Raw genomic sequence first — 27,582 nt, forward strand, 5'->3', positions numbered from 1 at the left:
AAAACCGGAACCGGAATGTACGTTTGTTTTCTGTGGGAGGAGAGTGTGTGCATTGTACGCGCACTGTTAGCACCGATGTTGAGCCGACCTTTTAATCTATTCTCAATTAATCTAACCGTTCTTTCCCACTTAGCTCTCAATTTTTCTACCACCGCTCCTTGATAGGCGTTCCACGCACCCACCGTTCTCTGTGTAAAGAACTTGCTTCTGACATCCCCTTTCCCCCACTCGCCCTCTGAAAATGTATCTGGGTATTCACTTGATCTATGCCTCTTGTACGCCTCTCCTTCGCTCCAGAGAAAAGCTCTTGCTCGCTCAATCTGATAGAGGTGATTTATAGATGTGTGGTGACGGGTGAAGCCCTCCCAATCATCGAGCGCGTCTACATGTGTACAAGAACCTCAGGACTCACACCACCAGGTTCAAGAACAGTTACTGCCCTATATATTTGCTAAGTATGCCCGCAGAAAAAGAATCAGCGTTTTATGTGGTGACATGTCTGTACTCTGATTATTAATTTTACTTTGAACTTTGATAGGAGGAGGAGAGAAGGGAAAGGGGCAGAGGGAGGAGGGCTAGATAAGGGAGCAGAGCAGTGTAACGGGAGGGGAGGAGTGATTTGGGCGAGTGGAATGGGAGCAGGGAAGTTTAGGTGAAGCATGGGTTGAGGGAAGGAGGGGGAATGGTATTGCTGGGCTTGTGGCGGTCAGGAAGATGCTTACCAATATTCTCCCTGTCAGTGCTCTTCATAACTGTGTGTCACAACCCCCACCCCACCAGATGTCACTCCCAAGGGAGAAAATTGCTGCTCCCTCGGTCCTTCTGTCCCGGTCTGGTGGACCTTTGTTGTGCTCTATCTGGTTTGGTGATCAGACTGCACACAATGTTTCAGCAGTGGCCACACAAACCTACTGTGAACTTGTTCCGAGACCTCTTGCTCTTATACCTTGTGCTTTGGCTAATGAAGGCTTGAAGGCATTGTGTCTTCTATGCCACCCTGTCTACCTTTGCTGGAACTTCAATAGATTTCAATAGGCACATTTAATGTCAGAGAAATGTATGCAATATACATCCTGAAAGGGGTGCCCCAAAGAATGAATGACAGTTAAATGTTAGAAGCCCCCCCCCCACCCAGCTCACTCCTCCCACACGTAAGCAGCAGCAAAGCAACAACCCGCCCTCCCCCACCAGCAAAAAAGCATCAGCACCCTCCACCAAGCACTCGAGTGTGCAGCAAAGCATCAATAGAGACACAGACTTGCAGCACCCCAAAGACTACTCGTTCACCTGGTAGTTGACATACCACAGGCTCTCTCTCTCTCCCTAATAAGGGAGAAAGAGGTGTCCCCATTTCACAGCGAGAGGGGAGACATAACAAAACAACTCGCCGATTTATGGTGTTAAAAGTCTGTTGCATCACTTTTTCTGAGCTTTGTGCCCAAAGAACTCGGGTCCCTGAGCACGCAGCCAGCTTGCTTCTTTTGATCTTCCGTATATTCCCACAACCCATCAGGCAGCAGCACCAGCCTGAAATCCGCCCGCCTCCAGAGGCACAAGTATCCGGCACCCCGAAGGTGCACTAGTTTTCCAGGCCGTGTCCTCGGCATATCGAAAAGCGGTTAGTCGTGAGACCCTGAGAGAAGGTCCCATTTCTGCAAAGAACCGAAGTCAGCGTGCAACTCCAGGTCAGGGTCATCAAAAGAACCCTGACAAGGGAAAAAAAAAGAGATAGCAAGATAGAAATAGAGCTTTTTCCAAAGATGCAAGCAAAGGAGTCGCCGTTAGGCGCCATCATTGTACCTCAAGGTTTTGTTGTTCCTTTGGACCCGCCATTCTTGTATGAGAACCCCTTATTAGAACCTGTAAATGTAGTGGCACAGTGGTACTGTAGTTGGGAGAGATGGAGACAAGATATAGCAAATGCTGGAATATAGAAAAACAAAATGGTGGAGGATCTCAGCAGATCAGGCAACAACCGCAGAGGAAAACGGACAGTTTACGATTTGGGTTGAAATCCTTTGTCCGGCGTGAGCAATAGAGGGGCAATAGCCAGTGTAAGAAAGGTGTAAGGAAGGGGCAAAGTAAGAGTTGGAGACAATAGGCTGATGGGGAAGTGAAGATGGAAATAGCGATAGAGGCTGGGGGAGGTGACAAAGGGCTGCAGATGATGGAATGGGCTGGGAGAGGAAGATTGAGCCCTAACAGGTGGGAAGGATCAGTGTAATGGGGGACTGGACTGAGAGTAGGAGGAACTGGGCAAGAGAGACAAGGGACAGAGGGGGAGCAATTAACATGAAATTGGAGAATTCAATGTTCATAAAGTTGGGTTACAGATTACACAGGAAGAATATAAGGTGCTGTTTCTCTGGTTTGCATTTAGCCTCACCCTGGCGGTGGAAGAGGCTGAGGACAGGCAGGTTAGCGTGGGAATGGGGAGAGGATTCAATGTTGTAAAACGTAAAAAGTTCCAAGAGGGAGAATACTTTTTATAGGCACTGTATCAATGGGTCAGTTGGTGTAAAACAGGGGTTCCCAACCTGGGGTCTATAGACATTGGTCCATGGCATAAAAATGTTGGGAACCCCTGTTGTAGAGGGAGCAGCCCCAGAATAAACTGTGGGACACAGGACCACGAGATCCTCCTGTTCTGATCCTCGCTTTAGCTTTCCTTCAATCCGAGGAAACAGATTGTGTGCAGTCAGTGACTCGCACCTCGAAATGTTCCATATTGTGGTGTTATGGGACAGGCAGAGATGAAACTAGTTCCTGCTTTAGAAACAGTTCACACTTCGGATTTAGAAGGGGAGACATCTTGCCTCACTCTGAGAGAGAGGGGTTTGAGAAGACTCGTGGTGCTTGAGAGGAAAAGTTTGGCTGCTTTCTCTGGGAAATGTGGCCACTTCAGAGTTCAGAACAAGGGAAGAGGGTGAGAGGAAGGGCAGAGGTTTGGTGCAGAAGTGTATTCTGGCAGCACATGATGACTCATTGCTCAGTGTATTGCCTGTAATGTCATCCTTTCATTCCCTAGGTCAGTCCTGCATTTACAGGTTGAAGAGGGTTTAGTGTGGAACTTGTGTGCTGGTTCTTCTTCAGTCAGAGGGGAACAACTAAAGGTCCTGAGCCGAGATCCTGAGGGGAGCTTCTTGTCAGCAGCAGTGGTGACCTGTCCCAAACACAGGTCACTGAATCAGACAGGGTGGTGTGACACTAAAGCCCAATTTGCCCATGCTGACCCGGGTACTTACCTCAGCTCATCCCAAAGACACAGGTTTAAGGTCATGGGAGAGAGATTGAGCAGGGTATGAGCTATGAAGAAAGGTTGAAAGAGTTAAATCTCTTTAGCCTAAGTAGTTGTAGAATGAGAGGAGGTATGATAGAAGTGTTTGAAATCACTAAGGGTGTAAGTAAGGTGGATGCCAGCTGCTGCTTCAAATCAACAGGGACACGGGGCCACAGGTGGAGACTGGTTAAAAGGAGATTTCAGACCATCATCAGGAAGTGTTTCTTTACACAGAGAGTTGTGGACACATGAAACAAACTACCTAGTTGTGTAGTTGAGAGTAATACCTTAGAGACTTTCAAATCTAAACTCAATAATTATTTCAACATACTATGTGAACAGGAATTTGGCAAGCTTTGCTAGGCCAAATAGTCTGTTCTTGTCAAAAACTTACTAATGTTCTAATGAATGTTTTAATTACAGTGCAAAGCATATAAGGTTGAAATAAATCAGATGCAGGGGTTTGATAGTTTTCATTTAAAAACTTTAAGTTATGGGAGTGACTTCATTTTAATTCACAGGATTGTCTTTCATTACTTATAATCTATAGGGCTTTTTTGAGTAATTTAGCTTTCGTTTAATAGAGATGTAGAAAGGGTCCCCCCCCCCCCCTCCATACTCCAGTCCAGTTGGTGGCGGTAATGCACCTTTAAGTGGGATTGCAAACCGCCATAAAAAGTCAGAAAAAGATTAAATACAGTGTCAAGCCTACAACTCCCGGCAAGCTTGGCAGATTGCTTCCGTGAAGTGGAGAGTGGTTCCGGTTAAGCGCTTTTGGCGCGCTTTATTTTTGCTCCGAAAATGGCGCTAACTGAGAACCGCTATGATGCATTTGAATTAGCAGATTTGCTCCCTGTTTACTACAGGCGCCTCTTCCCGTACCCTCAGTACTTCAGGTGGCTGAGTTATGGAGGTGGTAAGGAAAAAATATGAAACGTTTCATTTAAGTTTTGCTATTTCGTGAAAAGATTTCGACACATTACGGGTTGTCCACTTTACATTTAATGATCTCTGTACGTATTTCTGCGCATAATTATGGGGAGTGGGGTTAGTTGGATCGTGTTTATATGGAGCTGATGTAGTTTAACGATTCATGGAAGGTCTACCTAATGGATCAAAGAAGGAGATGACTTGCAGTCAGCCTGCCGGAAGCGCGCAGCAAGCGGGCATAATCTGTGGGAGGAAAGGAGCTGTCAACGTTTCGGGTCAAAACCCAGCGAATTCGATACAAAATTGGCTTGGCGATAGGCGATACAGGGTAGTGGTGGAAGGGTATTTTTCTAACTGGAAATCTGTAACAAGTGGTGTACCAAAGGGATTGAGAATGGAAACTTTATTGTACACAGTTCCGCTTGCTGCACTACATAAAAGAAAGGTTTAAAAACAATGGAGAGATGCAAAAGAGAGTCACCTAGCACGGAGAGCTGTCAGGGTTTATTCTCACTGGGGTGACCTTGTCGAGTTTTATAAACTTATGAGGGGCATTAATAGGATAGATAGAATCTTTATTCCCAGGGCAGTGGAGTCTGGATCTAGAAAGTGCAGGTTTAAAATGAAAGGGGAGGAGCTTAAAGAAGATCTGAAGGTAAGTTTTTCACGCAGGCTGCTAGTTGTTTAAAGTGAGCTGCCAGAAGAGGTGGTAGAAACAGAAACAATTGTAATTTTTTTAAAGGCAAGCATGATAGGTTTCCTCTTGAGAATATCCATGAAACAGAATAAAAATTTAAAGCTCAAAGTAAATTTATTAAAGTACATATGTCACCATATACATTCCAGACATTCATTTTCTTGTGGGCATACTCAATAAATCCATAGAATAATAACCATAACTGAATCATGGAAGACTGCACCAACTTGGGTGTTCAACCAGTGTGCAAAATACAAAGGAATGAAATAATAGATAAGCAATGAATAATAAGCAATAAATATCGAGACCATGGGATAAAGAGTTCTTAGAAGTGAGTCCATAGGTTGTGGGAACATTTCAATGATAGTAACTGTTCCTGAACCTATGGTGTGAGTTCTGAGGCTCCTGTACTACCTTCCTGATGGCAACAGTGAAAAGAGAGCATGGCCTAGGTGGTGTGGATCCCTGATGATGGTATTTGAGCTATGCCTAGCCACACAGTCATGGGTATAGAGAGAGTAGAGCAGTGGGCTAGCGCACACCCCTGAGGTGCACTAGTGTTGATTGTCAGTGAGGAGGATATGATGTCACCAATCTGCACAGACTGTGGTCTTCAGGTTAGGAAGTCAAGAATCCAGTTGCAGAAGGAGGTACAGAGGCCCAGGTTCTATAACTTCTCAATCAGGATTGTGGGAATGATGGTATTAAATGCTGAGCTATAGTCGATGAACAGCATCCTGACGTAGGTGTTTGTGTTGTCCAGGTGGTCCAAAGCTGTGTGAAGAGCCATTAAGATTGCGTCTGCCTTGGTTTTGCTGGCATTCCCATTCTGATAGTTCAGTCTATGGCCTCCTCTACTTCTGTGATGAGGCCACACTTGGGTTGGAGGAGCAACACTTTATGTTCCATCTGGGTAGCCTCCAACCTGATGGCATGAACATCGATTTCTCAGATCAGTAATTGGGATACAAAATACATTTTGTGTTCTAAGTACTAACTTGTAATGCTGCAGGACTGGTCTGTGCCATCACTTTCATGGTTCGAAATGTAATCGTTGTCACCTGCTTCTAAGTTGCCCTTTGTAGGCTGGGAGTAGTAAAGTCATCATGAAGAGCTCCCAAGAAACGAGATCTCAGGCGCCCTTCAGCTGTGCTTTGCTATCTGATTTAGGTGATGTGCTTCCAGAATGTCAAAATAATGGTCTTTAAAAGTAGCTTCAGTCACAAGACAGACCTGGTAACCAGAAACTCAAGATGCTGAAAACCTTGAGCAGAGGCATGGTGTCACCGTGCTTCCAACACATCCTCAGACTGTGTTGATTATTGATGCAAAACAATGCATTTCACTGTATGTTTCAATGTACATGTGACAAATAAAGCTAATATTTATCTTTTGATGATAAAAATTCAACTTCAACCAATCCACTAATGAGTTATGTTACTGGTTTCTCATGTGATCCTGAACTTGTTTTTAAGTTGTACCTAAATTGAAAGAGCAACATGTATAACCACCAGTACAGTTTTACAGTTATTTCCTCAGCAGGGTGGGAGAGTAAAAGAGGTAATAATTCATTCCAAACCTGGATGTTTGCAGTCAGTCACAAAATTTATACCATTACTCTACACAACACACCATGTGTGTGACATGCTCTCTTCAGCATTTATTGACCATACCTGGTTACCACAGCAACACGCACAAAATGCTGGAGGAACTCAGCAAGTCAGGTAGCATCAATGGAGGGGAGTAAACAGTTTTAGGCCAAAATGAAGTCCTGATGAAGGGTCACGGCCTGAAGTATTGACTCTTTACTCCCCTCCATTGATGCTACCTGACTTGCTGAGTGTGTTGTGTAGAGTAATGGTATAATTTTTGTGACAGTGAAAACGTACAAATTCTTCACAGACAGCAGTGGGAATTGAACTCTGACCGCTGGCACTATAAAGCTGATTGCTACACTACCATGCTGCTCATATGCCGTTTTGCTTTTCTCCCGGATGTTTTGATGTTATCGCAGGGACAAAATGTATAAACTATCAGCAGACTAGAGACAGTTCAGGTGGATTTGAGGGGCCTAGATGATGATAAAGAGTAATCATCTGTATCTCACAACAGAGAGTCAGTAACCAAGAGGATTAAGGAAGGAGGATTAGACTATAAAGACCATAAGATATAGGAGCAGAATTAGACGATTTAGCATATTGAGTCTGCTCTGCTATTTCATCATGACTGATCCGTTTTCCTCTCAGCCTCAATCTCCTGCCTTCTCCCCGTATCCCTTCATGTCCTGACCAATCAAGAATCTGTCAATCTCTGCCATAAATATACCTGAAGACTTGGCCTCCACAACCACCTGTGGCAATGAATTCCTCAATTAACCACTCTCTGCCTAAAAAGATTCCTCCTCATCTCTGTTCTAAAAGGATGCCCCTCTATTCTGAGGCAGTGTCCTCTCCCACCATAGGAAATATCCTCTCCACATCCACACCATTCGACAGGTTTCAATGAGGCCACCCCTCATTGTTTTGTTTTCTAGTGAATACAGGCCCAGAGCCATCAAACACTCATTCCAAGCCATTCATTCCTGGAATCATTCTCGTGAACTTCCTCTGGACCCTCTCCAATGTCAGCACATCCTTTCTTTGATAGGGGCCCAAAACTGTTCACAATATTCCAAGTTGAGAGATGTTGAAAAATGTTTCCACTCACGGTGGTGGTAGCAAAAAAGTATCTGGATGAGCACTTAGAGTTGTGGGCTGCAGATTGAAAGTGGGAAATGAATTTTAGACAGGCGTGGTTCTAATGGGCTGAATGTGTCTGCCTCCTGTGCCATAAACCTCCGTCACATAAAATGTGTTATTTAAAAAAAACAAAAAATGGGTTGAAACCAAGTCTGTGAACTGGTGACCTTTTCTGATACCAACCTGCATTCCAATTGACCTGTTTGATAGTAGATTGCTTAATACTCTTATTTTTATTTACAAGGCTTGATGGTTGTGCTCTCTATTTCTGCTGACAGTCCCCAAGAATTACTTCCAGAATCGAGAATTTTCCTTCACCTTGAAAGATGACATCTACGTACGTTACCAGTCCTTTAGTAGTCAGAATGAATTGGAGAAAGAAATACAGAAAGTGGTTCCTTTCAAGATCGACATTGGAGCTGTCTATTCTCACAAGGTTACCCTATGGACATTGTTTTTAATGTTTTCAATCTCATAGACTGGTTTGAGAACTCCCTTTATCAATGTTACTTTTTGTGAATACATACATATGGCAATCTATACTAAAACAGCAATTGTACATCTTGCATAAGTGATGCCTGTGACATTTTGTGGGGAGGGGAAATCTATCATATAACATAGGAGTAGAATTAAGCCATTTGGCCCATCAAGTCTGTTCTGCCACTCCATCATGGCTGATTTATTTTCCCTTTTAACCTCATTCTTTTACCTACATTTGACACCCTGACTAATCAAGAACCTATCAACCTCTGCTCTAAATATACCCAATAACTTGGTCTCCACAGCCGTCTGGTTAAAGAAATCTCTCCTCATCTCTGCTCTAAAGGGATGCCCTTCTATTCTGAGGCTGTCAGTACTGCCTACAGGACTGGCCAGTAAAGAGGCTAAACTGAGTTTACAACAAAAAGTGTACTGAGGAGTGTAAAGGAAGGGAAATTGTACAGGGATATTCACTTTGCTATATGGTTGTATCAATGGCAGTATCAGGATTTTCTACAATGTTTCCACAGCAAATCCACCTGTGGAAGGCTCACTTTGAAAAAAATACCACCAGAGGGAGCCAAGTGGAATGAATATGTCACCCATGTTTTAAAGGCTTGGGGTGAAGGGGAAAGGAGTGATTTGGTGAGATAGGGTGCAAATTTTCTCTGGCAATATTATAACTGGTTTTTGTTTTCCCTTACAGCCTAGTCAACATAACTCTGTGAAGTCAGGGGCCTTCCAGGCAGAAAGTAAAGAGTTGGTCTTTGATATTGATATGACAGATTATGATGATGTCCGAACCTGTTGTAGGTATGGTTATACTTGAAATCCATTCACACTGGTCCAATGCTTTACTGTGGTAATCCGAGATGCTCTTACAAGAATTGCCTGTGTAGGATGTTTTAATGGAGAGTAAGTTTCAGGTACAACAATCCTGAGGTAACGTCGCTAAAAGGAACCCTAATCCCAATCGAAGAGTGACAGTACATTGGCATTTGGTGGGTGCAATATGATTATTTATTGAGATACAGCATGGAATAGGGCCCTCTGGCCCTCCGAGCTGTCTCACCCAACAGCCCACAATTTAATACTAGCCCAATCATGGAACAATTTACAATGACCAGTTAATTAACCAACATCTTTGGACTGTGGGAGGAAACCGGAGCCCCTGGAGGAAACCCACACGGTCGCAGGGAGAATGTACAAACTCCTCACAGACAGCGGTGGGAGATGAACCTGGGTGGCTGGTACTGTAAGCCATTGTGCCGCCCTTAATCTGAGTAAGATTAAAGTTTTGAATGTGCATCCTCTTGCTGGGTAGTTATGTTTACCAGGGAATCATGGCAATTAATATTGTTGTAGAGAGGGCTCATATTTCTATTTACTACACTGTTGCAACAGAAATTCAAGAAAGATATAATGAGAATGTACCGGAATTGTTGAACAAATGGGTGGTTATGCAAAATGTATTTAATAAAATGAAACCTAAAGTACAGTTAATTGGAAATTTTATGCCAGATTTGATTTATCACTGGCTCTTGGTTCACTTAATGTTTAGTTTATTGTTTTAAAGTGCTTTGCTGTGGCCTAGAGTTGCTGTTTGTGGGAATAGGTGAGGGTCCTGTTGACTGCTGCAGACAATAACCTCGGTCAGTTTTTACATCAACATAAAGGTTAAAATTACACTAATCCCTTGACACTGTATAATATTCTTCAGCTCTGCAGATATTTGTCGTAATTGTTGGACACTGATGACTATGGCTATTAAGATTCTGGATAGAGCATTAGAAGGTAAGATTCCCTTTTTTTATCTTTGGTCACTCTTCTATACTTTTTCCATATGCTTGCTCTTTTTTGTATGTGGCAGTTTTTTGTCCTTGAGTGTTATCAGAGAGTTAATGTACACTGATGTGGATTGAGGATTTGCTAACAAGTTAAACAGGTCAGTTGTTGGTTGGGAAGCTGTAAACATTGGGAAACAGCAGAGATTACTGCTGGGACCTCAGCTTTTTGCTATCCTTGTCAATAATTTGGATGAGGGGATTGATTGTAATATATGTAAATTTATTTATGATAGAAGAATAAGGGGCAATGGGGGATGCAGAGAAGTTTTGGGGGGATATAGACAGTTAAGTGGATGGGCAGAGAGATGACAGGTGGGATATAATGTGGGGAAAATGTGAGAACATGTGCTTTGGTAGGAAAAATAACAGAAAGACAAAGTATATTTCAATAGTGAGAGATTAAAAAGTGTTGGTGTTCAGAGGGACCTGGATGTTTTTGTACACCAATCACTAAAAGTTAATGTACAGGCTTAGTGAGTAATTAGGAAAACACATGGTATGTTGACATTTATGTAAAGAGGATTTGAGTAAAAGAGTGAGACGCCTTGTTTAATTATATAGAGCCCCAGGGATATTGCTTCTGGAATATTGTACATTGGCCATTTATCCTTATTGATTTCACAGGAGGCCATTCAGTCCATTGAATCTATCTTGGCTCTCAGCTTATTCCCATCAGTTCTATTTACTCCCCCCCCCCCCCCCCCAATCATTTCCCTTATTTTCTCTCTAATTCTCATCAATTCCTCCTCCTCTCAGCTTTCCCCAGAGGACAGGTACAATTACAATGGTTAAAAGGCACTCAGACAGGTATATGGATAAAGTTTTTAGAGGGATATGTGGTAAACACAGGCAAATGGGACTAACCAAGTAGACATGGAGGAAGGCCAAAGGGCCTGTTCCCAAGCTGTATAACTCTATGGTGCTAAGGAAGCTTGTTCCATCCAATTACCAACATCTTTCAGGCACAAGGGACTCCTGCTTGCATTTTTAATGTTCTTGTAAACCAACCTGATCAGAGATTAAACCTTGATAGTTTGGGTCTGTGCAGTAACACACCAGGCAATGCATTAACATTGTGGAGCTACTGCTTTATTTCTTGTCCTTCTATTGAGTGAGTACAGTAAATTGATCTTGAGTACGAATGAAAATACAAAATCTATTTAAATTTTCAAAGCACATTATTTCTGCATTAAGATACAGGAAGCAATCAACCTCACAATTGCACTGTGGTCTTACCAGCATTCCCCAAAGATAATACACACACAAACTTCTGGATTTATCTCTCGTTTGTCGCTGGGAAGGTTTGCACATTTTCTTAACTATGTGGCAGCGGCAGTGGTCTCAACCTGCTTCCTCACTATGCACTAGCATCATAAATACGGACCAACAGGAAACAGCTGAGGCAAGTGCCCTGTTTCTGAGATGTATATTCAACCATTTGCATTGTAAGATGGCTTGGCTACACATTCAGTCATCTTGTGGCACAACTTACAGAAAGTGTAATTTGCTAAACTTCCCCAAAATAAACCTGAGTCTGACACATTTTATAAATAACTATCAAAAATTAATAATATAAGCATTACAATAATAATTTCATCTCTGTTGAAATTGTGCTTCTTAGGGACTTGGGCACACGTTAAAATTTGACTAATTATTGGTTTCCTGTGTTCACTCGACAGAGGATTTTGGGTTTCTGCATCGCCTCTGGGTATATTCTGGTCGAAGAGGGGTGCATTGCTGGGTCTGTGATGAAAGTGCTCGGAAACTTTCCCAGGCAGCGCGGTCAGCTGTCGCAGAGTACCTGAGTGTGGTTAAGGTATGTGATTTGTGAACTCTGGTGCAGAAAGCACAGCGTGTAACCATTCTGCCATTAGTTTGTAATGCTAAGTGTTGCTCTTTATTTTACAGGGTGGGATTGATACCGTTAAGAAAGTACACCTGACAGAACCCATTCATCCTTCTATTAAGTAAGTGTAGTAGAGTAAGGAAATTATTTACTTTTAGATATGTAGAGAATATCATATGTCCATCTATAGTTTTAAGGCAAGAAATGTCAGTTGTGACTCATTGGTAGCATTTTGCCCCTATTGAGTTGGAGAGTGGAGTTTGCACTGACGAGAGGCATTGATTGTGTGGATAGTCAGAGGCTTTTTCCCCAGGGCTGAAATGGCTAACACAAGAGGGCACAGTTTTAAGGTGCTTGGAAGTAGGTTCAGAGGAGATGTCAGGGGTGTTTTTTTACACAGAGTGGTGAGTGAGTGGAATCGGCTGCCGGCGGCGGTGGTGGAGGCGGATATGATAGGGTCTTTAAAGAGTCTCCTGGATGGGTACGTGGAGCTCAGAAAAATAGAGGGCTAATTTCTAAGTAAGTACATGTTCGGCACAGCATTGTGGGCCAAAGGGCCTGTATTGTGCTAAAGGTTTTCTATGTTTCTAATTCCACAGTGCCATCGGGTGGAGATTTCTAGGAGTTGGACAGTGATGATGTGGAAAGGCAATGAATTTCATTAACTTTGTAGAAGAAGTAGAGGCAGGAGCGGTAATTTGTGTATTTGTGCTTGACCAACCTGGGCGATTTTTCCACATTGTTCAGCAGTTGCCAGTGATTTAGTAGTAACAACTTGGCTAAGGCACAGTATGTTCTGGAATGCAGGTCTTCAGTACTAGCTAAGATGTTGTCTGGCACTATAAATTTTGCTTTATCCAGTACTATCAGCTATTTCTTGACATCACATAGAGTAAATCAAATTGGCTGGAGCTGACTTCTGCGATGGTGGAGATCTTGAGAGGATGCAGACATGGTACTTCTGGCTGAATGTTTACAAATGTTTCAGCTTGTCTTTAAGGAAGTTCCTGGAACCTGTTTAATTGTTATTTATTTTGTTTATCTAGAGATACCGTATGGTAACAGGTTTGTGTGTCCTAATTACACCCATGTGACCCATTAACCTACTAACCTGTACGTCTTTGGACTGTTGGAGGAAACCGGAGCACCCAGAGGAAACCCACATGCTCGTGAGGAGAACGTACAAACTCTTTAAAGACAGTGGCGGAATTGAACCCAGATCATTGGCCATGTAATAATGTTACACTAATGTGTTGTTCCCACCATCATTCTTGACAAAGTGGTAGGACTGCAGAGTTTTGAAGTGACCAGTTGGTTGTGAGATTGCTTATCTTTGTTTATTGTGCCTGTAGATCTGTGTTTTAGCTTCAGCATTTATTGGTGTACCTGGTGCTCTCCTCGTATACCCTTCTGCAGTCACTGATCCAGGGTTAATCACCTGACTTGTTTAGTAACTGGTTGAATGAGGAATTTGTTGGGTCATGAGGTTATAGATTGTGGTGGCGAACATTTCTGTGCCACTGATCGAACATTATGTCTCATCAATGCACAGTTATATGTATTCAGAGTCTGTACCTTTAGCACATTTGTACTGGCATGTAACACAATGGAGCATGTCCTCGGTGGCTTGTGTGGCAGTTCCTTCTATAAATACTATCGTGGACAGATTGGTGAGGTCAAAGTAGATGCACTACTTGTGTTGGTTCACTCGCTACCTTCTACAGAACTAACTTGGCAGCAATGTCCTTAAAGTCCCCCATCCAGAAAACATTCTGTGGGGGGGCACTGATTCATCAGCTGAATAAATTGAATTGAAGTGACTTTATTACTTGCATCCTTCATATACATGAGTAAAAATCTTTATGTTAGTCTCCATTCAATTGTGAAATGTGCTATTTATATTAATTTATAATAAATATTACGTACAACAGGATGGTCAGTATAGCATAAAAATACAGTTGCATCAGCATGAATTAATCAGTCTGATGATCTGGTGGAAGAAGCTGTCCCGGAGCCTGTTGGTCCTGGCTTTTATGCTACAGTGCTGTTTCCCAGATGGTAGCAGCTGGAACAGTTTGTGATTGGGGTGACTCAGGTCCCCAATGATCCTTCGGGCCCTTTTTACACACCTGTCTTTGTAAATGTCCTGAATCATGGGAAGTTCACATCTACAGATGCGCTGGGCTGTCCACACCACTCTCTGCAGAGTCCTGCACTTGAGGGAGGTACAGTTCCCATACCAGACAGTGATGCAGCCAGTCAGGATGCTCTCAGTTGTGCCCCTGTAGAAAGTAGGTGGTGGTAGGAGGAGGTTTCTGACTATCTGAACCTTGATAGAGGTGCATAAGATGATAACAGGCATAAATAGTGTGGACAACCAGAGAGTTTTTCCTAGGATGGAAATGAGAGGGCATAATTTTAAAGTGATTGGAGGAATATGTTGGGGGGGGGGATGTCAGATTTTTTAAAATATATACACAGTGGTGGATGCATGGAACTCACTGCCAGGGGTGGTGGTAGAGGCAGATTCATTGGCGAGATTTAAGAGTCTCTTAGTTAGGCACATGGATGATAGAAAAATGGATGACAATCTGGGAGGGAGCAGTTAGATTGATGTTTCAGTAGGTTAAAAGGTCAGCACAACGTGTACCAACTGTGCTGTTCTGTGTCCATGGAATCAGGGCTACTCTATTCTGATTTATGGCACTGTACTACCCCCTCTCTGGTGGGTCTGTCCTGCAGTTGGGACAAAATGTATGTAGCAACAGTGCTACATATTAATTATTCATGATAGATATTAAAGCAAGTATTTTGTGTTCTGAGGTTCTGGTGCGTTGTCAATCTGACAAACTGAAGTACGTGCATGAATCAAGCTTTTTATATGTGACCAGCAGCTCTCCCAAGGCACTACTCAGTGAGTTAAAGGAAATGGCATGTGATGCTATGTAATGAGCATTTTAAGACTTCTGAATTTACAATGATTAGATAAATGAAATGGGGTTTTTGTGACGTGTTGTGTGAGTGTTGGTTCACACTCGCATTATGTTTGTATTTTTATGAAAGTTTGCAAATCCGTTATGACTACTTAGCTGTGCACTGAATTTAATGTCTTTTCATGGCTTAGAGGGAAGCAGGAAGGTTTAGTTAATACCTGTTTAAAAATGTGTCCTTATGGGTAACCATTGCTTTTCGTCCACCTGCAGGGAAGCACTCAAAGTGATAGATGGTTATTTTGAAGACTATGCCACAAGTAAACAAGATCTTTTCGGCAGTAAAGAAACTTGGCAGAAGATCCTTGTTTTGGTCCCCGATGATATCCTTTCACTGGAATAAGCAATATTTTGTGAATCCATAGTTAACATTAAATAATCGACACATTTAACAAGTGACCTATGGCTTGGAACATTCTCTGAGTGAATACTTCTGTCCTGTCCCTTATCCTGTGTTCAGTTGAGACCAGATGGTCCAGTTCTTGGTGGATCCATGGTCAAAGATAACACAAAATTTGCTCTAAACAAAAATCATGTTCTCACGCTGGTGTGAGAAATTTTCCACTGCAAGAACAGTTTTTACTTTGAACACAAAATATCTCACTCTTGCTAAATTGGAAAACCTCCTTCAAAAAGAAAATCACAAATAAAATTAAGTCCCTTTACTCTTTTTAAAAAAAATTGTCTCTCAATTCTACACCATTTTCTCCCTAGCCAGCAGAATAAAGTATGCCAGAAGGGAAAGATGATTTTTGTGATTTTGTAAAGCCGAGCTTTAGCAGAAAAAAAATCCACTTCAAATAAAGGTAGTTTTAATGAATTGTTCGTTCCATCAATTGGTAGATATGCCTGGTTTGATTCTTCGTCTCCAGACTGCTTTTGGCTTGTGTGGGATCATTAATGTTGCACAATGCTCAGTTCCATTTACAACTCAGCAAACAGAACATCCCATGCCTGTGTTCAGCAAAACCTAGACAGCATTCAGTCACCAGCTGTTGAGTGGCATGTAACATTCACACCATAAAGTGCCGGGCATTGGCCATCTCCAACAGGAGAAAACCTTGATGTTTGATGGTATTACCGTTGCGTGCATCTACAAAATGCAGTAATTCCAACAGAACCCCCTATTCTGTGGCCTTCAACACCACCTACATCAGGACTAGAAATTATATCAAAGTTCAAAGTACATTTATTATCAAAGTATGTACAGTATACAATATAAAACCTTGAGATTTGTCTCCATACACACAGCCACAAAAAAAGGAAACCCAATAGAACCCATTAAAAAAGACCATCAAACACCCAATGTGCAAAAAAAAATTATGCAAACAATAAAAAGTAAGCAAATAACATACAGAACTAAAGGTCACAAAAGTGAATTCACAGCCTCAAAGCCAGTCAACACTACAGCCAGTCTGGGAGCCCATTCGTTCAGTTCAGTTTGCCTCTCCTTCATTGCTGGGACTGAATCCTTGAACTCCCTCCTCAGCAGCACTGGGAGCACCTTCATAAGAACCACCAACCTTCTCAAAGGAATGGCCTTGGCCTGAAAATGAATATTTGACAAACAATTTTGGACCTGAAATGCAGAAGCCAGGAGTACAAGTTAAAATTGCACTGTTAAGAGTAAAATCTAGTTAGTGACGTGAAGGTTGAATTACTCCAGAATTACAGATTGAATCAGAATCATGTTTAATATCACTGGCATATGTCGTGAAGTTTGTTGTTATGTGGCAGCAGTATTATGTTGAGTGTTCTTAAGTCTTTTGGGAAGGTAGATCTATTGTCAGTCTTAATTCCAGTCCCACACAGAAGGTGTTGATTAATCATCTGGCAATGAGGCTCTACCCTGAGAATAAATTGATTTTTTTTTTCAAACTGTACTTGCTGTCAATTGCATCCTTGTCTGGAGTTTAATAATCCATTAAGTACTTGAAAGGCATGTGCATGCATAGAGTCCGAGTTGTACATTGGGCCACACACAATGAAAAAGTGCTGCAAATTCTCTTGTGTGAATAACATAGCTGGGTCAGGCTGTCCCAGCATGCCACACAGCAACTGTATAAGACTAATGTAGCCAAGGAATAGAAAGTTAAGTTCTTTAAGAGTTGGTCTGGTAAAAAGATTTTATTTTTAAGCCTCCACTTATTAAGTTAAAATCAGATATTTTTATGAAACAGTGGGTGCATCTCCTTAACAAGTGTACACAGATTCAAGAGGGACTGCAAAGGGATTTTATAAAAGCACGGAATTCAGTTGAGCGCTGGAAATTGTTCCAAAAGAATGTAAGTGTTCACATAATGACAGCTTAGTGATTACATAGAACAGGTACAATTGGGAAAGATTGGATGGCAGCTTTTGGAACGTCACACAGTTTCTAGCTATGAAATATTTTCGGCTTTCTCCTTAAGTGCTACCAAGTGGAAATCTGCGGGGTTTTGGCATTATACAAGGGTAGAGGAAGGGGGGTGGGCATGAAGTGCATGTACATAGATACCCAAAAGTTGCCAGTCAGGTGGATGAGACCACTTACACGATGCCCGCCTTTACAGTATGAGACTGCAGATGGGAGTCACTTGGTGGGTATCCTGTTTAGTGTGGGCACGTTGGGCTGAAGGGCCTGAATCCAGGCTGTATAAACTGTTGAGAGGATGAGGGCTGCGACCAAAGTGCTGTGTACGTCTCTGCTCAGTTTTACAAGAAGGGTGTGATATCATTAGAGAGGAATCCAAAAGGATTTATAAAGACACTGTCAGGCTGAAGAATTGTGGTTACAAGGGGAAACTATTCAGGCTGGGGTTGTTTTCTTTGGCAGTAATTACAGGCCTAGACAGGGTAAACATTCCTTTGCAGAAATGTCAGTAATCAAGGGGAATAGATTCAGTTAGTAGAAAGGTCAGAAGGGAGTTGAATCTTCTCTGTACAAGTGATGGACTTTGGGAATTCACTGCTTAAAAGATGCTGGAGTTGGAAGTCCCCACTATATTTAAAAAGGAATTATTTGAAATGCTGTAACTGCAAGGCTGATGTGCTGGGAAGCAGGATCAACCTAAAATAAATCTTTGGTCGGCATGAATACGATAGCTTCCTTCTTTTCAGTAAATTGCTATGATTCCAGGTATTGAAACCTGTGGCCTCCTTGCTCAAACCATGTAATGTGTATGTCAGGTTGTTTGGGAGTGATTATCTTTTAGTGGACCTTGTTTGTGCTTACCCATCCACCTGTTCTTCCAAACGGGATTTACGTTATTTGTATCTTCTCATGTCGATGATCCTGAGTGACCTTGGCGGAGATGAGAAAGCTTATTGTAGCAAAGTGATTGAATGTTGGAGGCTGTAGTCTATATAGCTTAATCCCTAAAAACATATGGTGTACTTGTCTATTATGGATCATTCAATTAATTCTGCCTGCTTTATTCAAGTGCTCACAGGTGTTCATGAAAGAAGTGAATAGCGAGGTAATTCTGTAACTTGTATCTGAGTTTCTAATCGCAACTTGATTAACGTTTCTGGTTGATGCTCTTACATCGGTTTTGTTTTGCCTTCGGTTTGCGCTTAAAAATCCAGGCAGGTTAAGTGTTGTTTGGTTTGTTGTTTAATTTGGATTTTCTCTGTGATTGAAATTAGTAAACATGAACGCACCAGATGGTTCAGTTTTAGAATTGGAAGGGCTTGGGAAAGTCTGACATTACTGCCCTACTTGCTGTGATTTTGAAGCTGAACTTGCCATTCATCAATTGTTTTTTTTTACAGTTGAACAAAAGTCTTCACATGGGAGAGATAATGCTGCAGTACTGCTATCCTCGCCTGGATGTGAACGTCAGTAAAAGTATCAACCATCTGCTGAAAAGCCCTTTCTCTGTCCATCCCAAAACAGGTAATTAGTGTTACCTTGCAACACCTGTTGACAGTGCTTTATACTATCTGGTAAGTAGGTAGTCAGGAGTTATCTTTCATATCTCCACCCACGCCAGTTGTCTCTGCAACTGATAGGTGAGCAGGTGCATTATTAACTCTCCCTTCGCATAATAAACTAATTGGTTTCCTGAGTACCTCTTCCTGACCTTCTTGGCTGGGATTGATACTTTGCTCTGGACCCTGTGGCTTTTGAACAAGTTCATGTGAAATGTATTTTCATTTTAAACATAAAGCTTTTATTTGTTGAAGTGTAATGGTGTTAACCATGGATGGATGATGATAATACTTGCTTTTGTCAACCAGTATCCAGGCCTGGTGTTGCCCAGCTGACATCTAAAGTTAAAGTATTTATTGCTGTACTTCAACATTGCAAGCAAACATTTATATTTCTAACCTTTTCACTCTTGAAATCTCTCATATTGTTTCCCTGTAATTTATTCTCTTTTGCGTGCCGTCAACTTCACCTAAACATCACAAAAGATCAACCATCTGCTAAAACCCCTTTTTTCTATCTGTCCACAATGTCTTTGTGTGTCTTCTGTCACCCACACTAGGAGTAATGTACATTAATCAATTAGCCCACCAATCCACACCTCTTGTGGGAGAAATTTGGATCACCCACTAGGAAGTGCAGTAATGGCATGCACACATACATCACCCCTGGTCAGAATCGAACCCAGGTTTGTGAGTCAGCAGCACTACCCGCTGTTCCCCTCAGAGCTGATTTCTACCATCATTGGCTGTGTTGTACTATCAGTTCACAGGTGGAAGATTTTGCTTTAAGGTAATCCCACATTTAGTTTTGTATAAATGGAAATTTCAGTGTTTCCACATGGATTGTACTGGGTCCCACTGTCAGTGTGTGAAAGATATCAGCCTGCAAGCTTCATGCTCTTCTCATCACTTCTGTTGTGCTTTCAGGTCGAATTTCAGTGCCCATTGATTTGAAGAACGTGGATAAATTTGATCCCCTTAATGTGCCCACAATAAGGTAGGAAGGCTTTTGGCTTTGGCTATGATTTTTTTGCATATTCAAAAAGTATTTTCTTTCTCTGGTGTTGGTGCCATCTCTTGGAGCTTTTAGGGCAGGGGATCCCAACCTTTTTTATGCCATGCACCAAGATCTACCATCACTTGGGTAGTCAAGGCCTGATTTGGAACCAACATGGTTTTGTGCATGGGAGGTCATGTCTGACAAATCTTTTGGAACCTTTTGAAGAGGTAACTAAGGGGATAGATGATGCTAGGACATCAGTAAGGCCTTTGACAAGGTCCTGCATGACAAGCTGATCTGGAAGGTTAGGTTGCATGGGATTTGGGGGAGCTAATGAGGTGGATCCTGAACTGCTTCACCAATAGGAAGCAGAGGGTGATGGGTGAAGTTTGATTCTCTGACTGGAGCCTCTGACTCGTGTGTCCCAGAGGTCGGTGTTGGGACCTACTGTTATTCATCATTTCTGCAAATGATTTGCATATGAGTGCAATACCAATGAGCAAGTTTGCTGTTGATACTAAGGCTACGTCCACACTAGACCAGATAATTTTGAAAACGCCGGTTTTGCGTAAAAGCAATAGGTGTCCATACTATGTATTTTTAAAAATATCTCCGTCCACGTTGAAACAGAGATTTCAGCAAATCTCCTCCTACTGCGCATCGCGCAGGACATATCTACCGAAAACAAGCGATGTGTTTGGTGTCGAATCTCGCCATGAACGTGCGTGTTTTGTGTAGTTACAGACTAGAAAAATTTAAACGACAGACAGCTGTTGGCTCTCGCGCAGGAGGACTTTAAAGTGGGGGGAAAGAAACAAGTACTGGAGCGTATGGAGGCAACCGACAGGGAGTTCACAGACAGATTGACCCGGCTGACGACGAACATTGAAAAACTGACTAACTCTGTTGCATTAATAAAGCACCTTGTTAAATGTATGAAACATGTCTGCATCAGTGTTATCTTGTATTTCCATACAATGTTACAGTAGGCTGTTACACATCTATTATCAGAGAAGTACTTGCATAAATAGGTAAACCACCTTCATACAAGCAAGGACAGAAAACAGGGCAAAGTGATTATTCTTACTTATTCAGTAAGTTATGGGTCAAAGTATTTGGTGATAACGTTTCTAACTCTTCTGGCTTCAGTCTCGTTGCAGTCTGTTCTGAAATTGTTAGGTTGCGTTCAGGAAAACAATGAAACAGCGCGCTGCTGTCTGACAGCGTTTTCAGATTTCTCCAGTTACCCCGTCCACACTGATCTGCCCGAGCGGTGTTTTCAAAATTACACACTTTGGAGAGCGTTTCTGAAAAGCTCCAGTTTCGGGGGATGAAAACAGTGTTTTAGTGTGGACAGAGGGTAAAAACGAAGAGAAAAAGCTTCAGTTACGGATTTATCCGGTGTAGTGTGGATGTAGCCTAAATGGAGGAGGGGGTCTTGTTGATAGTAAAATAGATTACAATAATTGCAAAGAGATCTTGATCAGTTAGGGAGATGTGCTGAGGAATGACAAACGGACCTCAACTTGGGTAAGTGTGAGGTGATGCATTTTGGATATTCTCGCCAGGGTAGGACTTGTACAGTAAATGGCAGGGCACTAACAAGTGTTGTGGAACAGGAAGACCTAGTGGTACAGGTGGACAGTTTGCTGGTTTGGATGAGGAGAGAGGGGAGGATGTGCTAGTTGTGATGCCCTTTCCCTATTGGACAAACTTTGACTATCAAAACTTGGGAGTAATGGTTTGGATGCTTCTAGGGCATCTGCCACATGCTTAACTCTCCAAAAGCATTGAAGCAGTAAGATGTGTTGATGAGGTAACCGCTGTGTAACTTGCAGATGGATAATCCCTGATGCTATGTTCTCTTTCAGTTTGCTTTGCAAGGAACTTGATCAGAAAATTGAGGAAGAGCAAGAGAATGTAAGCATTGAGAATGGTGGGGAACCAGAGGCGAAGCGTCGCACCAGAGGTAAAAATATATGAACACGAGTTTTCCTGTGAGGTAAAACAATCTTTCATTAATCTTCCAAAACCAGTTGTTATTTTTTTCATCTCAGTCTTCCTTTCCTGAAGCACCTGAATCCTGCAGAGGGAGATCAGACTCCATGCCCACTGATAGATTTCTTGTACATCATCAAACTGGCCTGCAGTGTCAGTGAAGAGCTATTGGAATGAGGTTTTTGTGACCCTCTCATGACTTGCTCATCACATATACCTGAGATACCCTCGGGCTTTTCCTGGTGCTTCTAGCTCCATATAGACCAGCTTACATTAAGATACATCATGGTGGGGTAATTCCTAACCAACATAATATTTTTTGCTTGGTACTTTGCTTTTCAAATGGCTAACAAGCATATAAATAACTGTAATTTTGCATTGAGTAGGTGAAACCCTTGCAAAAAGTGTGTATTGCATGCTGTATGCACTGAGGCAGCAAAAAGAGTCACACAATGAAGCCTTGGCCCACTTTTGTGGAAAGGATTTGGTCAGGGTTCCTGCTTTTGATCTTCTCCACTGACCCATGCTGCAGATTGCATGGTTGCTCTTTGAGGAAGGGTAAGATAGGGCTGTCAGCTGCCCTCCTGTTGTGTGCTGAAAGGGGTACAATGAACCAGCTGAGACACTGCAAAGACTACTGCAGCAAGAGTCAACAAGTTGGTCTGGAAAGCAGTTGACAAGATTATGAAATTAATGGATGGTATGATTTTCTTTACAAGTGACACAACCCAAAGAGAAATTGTTTGCGAGAGAATGTAATGCAAAGGGGAAATTGAATTCTTTTTTATTTCTCTGCATTTAGATTATAAGAAGACAAGTCTCCTGGGGCCTATCAAGATTTTTGAGCAATTCATAGAGGAGATGGAGAAGTCACGAAAGGGTTTGCTGCTGGAACAGAGTGGTGGGTATCAGTGCAGGATACAGAATAGTATTACTGCCAAAATACTGGAGAGCAAAGGCTGAGTAGAGTTCTAAGGTTCCATGCAAAGATTTGTTGCTTTCACTGAGAATCTTCTATTTAGCTTGTGTTTTTTAATGTTTACATTTTGGGATTTTAGATGGTGCTTTTAGATGAATCTGGAAGCTTTCCATCAGTGTGAAGTTTGAGCACTCTTGATGTGAATTCCTGCTTCCTACCATGTTTCAGGAGAATTATTTCTGAAGGAAAGTGTTGGGTAGGAGACTTGGGTCTCATCCTTCTGTTGTGCAAAAACAATGTACCAGGCTCACTTATTTAATACAGGATAAACATGTGAAAGTGCTTTAGTCAATTAATTGCTTTTGGAATGAAGCTGCTGTTGCTGTTATATCCTAAAATATAAAATAAAAGGTGGAGGCTGAATCTATTGAGCACATGGCTGTAAACAGGGCCCTGAGAGATAAATGAAAATGGAGTCTGCCAAAGATCAAAACAATGACACACAAAAAAGACTCCAAAAGAACTATAGCCCCTGCTGTCTTGGAGGATTATAATATTATAAATTATATACAGTACAATTGCATAGACCAGCTCAACAATCATTCTGTCCTACAACAATAACATAATCAGTGTGTTTAGCTGATGTTGTCAAAGAAGCAATGTTGACCGATAACTGATAAAATCCAGATTAACTGTAGAAATCTGCTGGCAATACCTGGGTAGGATGAGGATTGTTTCTATTAGCCAAAGAAAGGCATCACATTAAAAGTTACCAAGAAATGCAGTGTATCCAAAGATTGAGTTTTAGGAAAAAAGCTGGGATGTTTGGAATTCTTTATTTCTGTAATGTGGAATATTCATTTCTTGAGTATTTTTAAGGCTAAGATTTCAAATCTAAGGGTATGGTGGTAGTGTAATGATGCATCTTAACCCACAAGTCTGTATTTAGATTTAATTTAATGAATTATACTGGAATTTTTAAGAAAGTTATCAGTAGTGATGACCACAAAACTACCAGGCTCATTAAATTCCCCCCACACACACACACACACACACACCCACCCCTAACCTGACATCTGCATCAGTAATGTCCTTTTGAAGTGCCTTCTGAAATAGCCCTGCAAGTCACTCACTCAGTTCAAGGACAACTAGTCATGGGCAATAAGTGGCATCTTTGCTGACAAAGCAAAATCCTGAAAAATTGAAGAAAAACAAGATTATGGGGCTTTCGACATGCTGCATGAGTATTGAAGTCAGTAAATACTTTAACCCTGATATGCAGACTGCCCAGATCAATAGCTAATCCTCTTGTTAGACACACTTTGCGTATATGGGCTCAGTTCAGGAAATGCTATGGTTTCCAGGGGTTTTCCGTTTCTAGCCCTGTCGCACACAATCACCTTTTTTTACCTACTACGTACGATTCAGCATTCCATGTTTGGTATAGGAAGGGCATTAGACATTTTGAAGATCTTTTCATCGATAATCGCTTCGCTTCTTTTCAGCAGCTCTCTGTTAAGTTCAACCTGCCTAACGCTCACTTTTTCAGATATCTCCAAATCCGACACTTTATTGCTCCTTTAATTCCTAACTTTCCTGAAATGCCTGCGAAAAATGCTATGGACCTATTTCTTTCCATTAATCCACTAGGTAAAGGTTTAATATCAATTATCCGAGATAAACTAGCAGCCTTACGACAGGCCCCTGTGGATAAAATTAAAATGGCCTGGGAGCAGGATTTAAATATCTCCTTATCCGAGGAGAGCTGGGACTCAGTTCTCAAATCGGTTAACTCAACCTCTCTTTGTGCTCGCCATTGCCTTTTACAGTTTAAGATTGTTCACAGAGCCCATATGTCTAAATCTAAACTATCTCGATTCTACCCTGGCATTAGCCCGCTCTGTGATAAATGCAAAAGGGGCGTTGCCTCTCTCATCCGTATGTACTGGCTCTATCCTAGCTTGGAGAAATTCTGGAAAGATGTCTTCACTACATTATCGGGTATTCTGAATCAGCACCTAGAACCTAACCCCTTAATTGCTCTGTTCGGTTTTTGGGGCGAGACAGATTTACGTCTGGGTCCGACCAAATGCCGAATATTATCCTTTGCCTCTCTCCTGGCTAGACGCTTGATCCTCCTTAGATGGAGAGATGTTGCCCCGCCCACTCATGCGCAATGGCTTAACGACATTATGGCCTGCTTGGACCTCGAAAAAATTCATTATTCAGTTCTTAATTCGGATCTAAAGTTCCATAAGGTCTGGGGACCTTTTATCGAGTACTTTCATAACCTTCCTCCTGACTAGGGTTTTTTTTTCTTCTTGCTTTCAGCTCCCTTTTTTTTTCTGGTAGTAGGCATTATTATCCTCTGTTGCTAAGTGTATTCACAGTCTGGGAGTTTGACTGTCCTGACCTATACTCTTTATACTGTGTGGTGGTTGGTCTGGAGTTGTTGTTGTTTTTTATCTTGTGTTTTGGGGCTTGGGGAGGACACTAAGCTTACCTTTCTTTAATTTAGGTGCTTTTTTGTTAAATTCTCTTCCTTTGTAGCATATTGTTATTGTACGCTTGATTTTGCACTGTATTAATGCTCCTCATTGGGATTTGGGGTTTTTAATTTGTAAAATGTTTTGAAAAACTAATTAAAAAATGTTTTTAAAAAAAACCTGCTATGAGCTAGCATGTCATTGGAAGCAGAGTTCAAAAGATAGAAAATTTAAGACAACGTGGTGTTTGTGTAACTCCTAGTTAATGTTTAGAAGGTTATTGATGGTATTTAATGTCATTAACTTCCCAATTAGATGGGGAAATACTTTAGAATATAAGGGAAAAAAATTAGTGGGATGTACTGCTTCAGCTGAATATTCTGATGATTCATTGATTTTTTTTTTGTTCCCCCCCCCAGATAAACAAAGAGATTTTTGATCATAACAAAACGTCTTTTTGAAAGTTGATACCACCTTAAATCCTGTCTCAAGACCACCATATCTCAAGACCTGGAGATTAAAACTGCCTGCCTTGCCTTCTGCACCTTGCTTCTGTAACAGTAATAAATGTTGAAGTTTATCAACATTATTCAAAATACTTTGCATCAGTTCTGGGTGGCTTTCAGGTGACATGACGAATGGAGTAATTCAAATCTACAAATACTATGTAGCCATCTGTAATCATGCTGTTATCTAATAAAGTCTATTTGTATTGTTATGACCCCAGCCCCCTCCTTTGTGAGATTCGCAAGAGCCCTAGACAAGGGGGGGTCAAATGACCCAAGAGAGAGAGGGAGACGTGCTGAAGACCACGTTCCCCCGGGAAGCAGAATAAAGCGACTCTTTGACTATTGTCTCATGAAGACCACGTGTAAAGCCCTCGGGTAAAGTGGGCTGGTCGCTCAACAAGACAAAAACCTCGGACATAGCCATTGTCTTGGGAGACACCTTTGTGAGATAAGGAACTGGCCTACGTGCAAAATCTCAGGGCAATGTGAGATGGGTGATGGGGGAAGGATTGCCTCGCCCCCCCCCACCCTGATGGACATCTACAACCCGCCAGTCCAGATAAAAGGTGGGCTGCCGAGGCGGGGCGCCAGACGCACCGGAAGACGCGCTTGAGATCCTGTGACAGCGTTTTGAGATCGGCAGCAGGTGGTGGGGTTCGTGTGCGTCTTTTCCTTGCCTGGGATTGGCGACCTCACCACGGAAGAACGGCCAAGCTACAGGGGAAGCCACAGATGAGAGTCCATTCCCCAACGAGACTTCCGACTACCTCCTACAGGTTGGAAAACCTGTCGGGTAAATGTTTCATTCTCTCTCTCTCTTTCTAACAAAAGTGCACCAACGTGACACCACAACCAACGGCGGCTGGTGGAACTGCAGTGACCGCAAAAAAACTTTTAAATATCCAGTAAACAATATATATCTACATTACCCCTAGACAACTGTAGAGCTTATTTTTGATTGATTATTACTATACCTGTGCTTTAGATTGAGTTGTGACGACGTATATGATCTGAATGTTTTGTATTAACCATACGTTTGTGCCCCTTTATAAATAAAAACGTTTGAAAATAGTAGCATCAGGCTTCAGTGGATCCATCTATCTTTGCTGGAAAACTACCCGGTTACTGGGGAACGTAACAGTATATACATATGTTTCATTTGTTAATTATTCAGTTTGGGCTCCTGCTCACATTGATTGTGGTTTGCCATCACAATCAGACTTGGAGTGGGGGGAAATATTACATAAACAACACACATCTGGTCTTTAGAACTTGCTCCCCCAATAAGATTATGATTGACCTTCTACCTTGGCCATTTTCCTATGTTATCCCTTTTTTCCCCCAGTGATTCTCTGTAACCCTTTGGAGTAGAAAATTCCAAAGATTCACCACCTCTAGGTAAAGAAACTTCTCATTTCAATCCAAATTTACTTTCAGAGTATGTAATTCCCTCGTTCTGTACCCATCCTTTTAGAGCCAGGTAAGAACTTAGTTCTGATGAGAGTTATTGTTCTTCAAAAGTAGAGAATGCAAGCCCAGTTTGTCATTTGTTTCTCTTCTTCCCTTACATTGGAAATCATTAACTCCAAGGAAATGTGTATTTCTTCAGTCCCATTATGTTTCCTAAACTACTGAATGATCAGTTTGTCTCAATAGCCTGTTTGTTTTGTTTTTTTTTTGCTTCATTTATACAAGTATTCTGACCTCCATTGCACATTGATCCAAATAATTTTGGTAAAAACTCCATCAAATTTCTACAAATGTACAGTGGAGTATTCTGGCTGGTTGCATCACTGTCTGGTATGAAGGCACCAATGCACTGGATCGCTAGAAGCTGCAATGGGTTGTAAATTCAGTCAGCTCCATCACGGACACTAGCCCCCCACCATCAAACATCTTCAAATGGCGATGCCTCAAGTAGGTGGCATCCATCATTTAGGACCCTCACCA

The 27,582-nt window shown here is 41.9% G+C and overlaps 1 protein-coding gene across 1 annotated transcript; it reads left to right on the forward strand.

Moving 5' to 3' along the window:
- Positions 1-4,054: 4,054 nt before the first annotated feature.
- prim1 (DNA primase subunit 1) lies at positions 4,055-26,706 on the forward strand. The gene is made up of 13 exons (XM_073070835.1): positions 4,055-4,196; positions 7,924-8,081; positions 8,832-8,938; positions 9,846-9,919; positions 11,652-11,788; positions 11,881-11,939; positions 15,022-15,131; positions 17,017-17,093; positions 18,562-18,685; positions 19,648-19,717; positions 21,592-21,689; positions 22,521-22,619; positions 25,543-26,706. Exons 1-13 carry the CDS (start codon positions 4,082-4,084, stop codon positions 25,560-25,562), a joined length of 1,248 nt encoding a protein of 415 aa, XP_072926936.1. The 5' UTR covers positions 4,055-4,081; the 3' UTR covers positions 25,563-26,706.
- The last annotated feature ends 876 nt before the right edge of the window (positions 26,707-27,582 follow it).

The sequence above is a fragment of the Hemitrygon akajei genome, chromosome 18, assembly GCF_048418815.1.
Source record: "Hemitrygon akajei chromosome 18, sHemAka1.3, whole genome shotgun sequence".
Classification (NCBI taxonomy): Eukaryota; Metazoa; Chordata; class Chondrichthyes; order Myliobatiformes; family Dasyatidae; genus Hemitrygon; species Hemitrygon akajei.

Bases quoted from the DNA above. Each gene is read 5' to 3' on its own strand.
- prim1 (XM_073070835.1), top strand. From the start codon at position 4,082: ATGGCGCTAACTGAGAACCGCTATGATGCATTTGAATTAGCAGATTTG. The intron at 4,197-7,923 runs GTAAGGAAAAAA...TTCTGCTGACAG, and splicing joins GTGGCTGAGTTATGGAGGTG to TCCCCAAGAATTACTTCCAG. The intron at 22,620-25,542 runs GTGGGTATCAGT...TCCCCCCCCCAG, and splicing joins TTTGCTGCTGGAACAGAGTG to ATAAACAAAGAGATTTTTGA.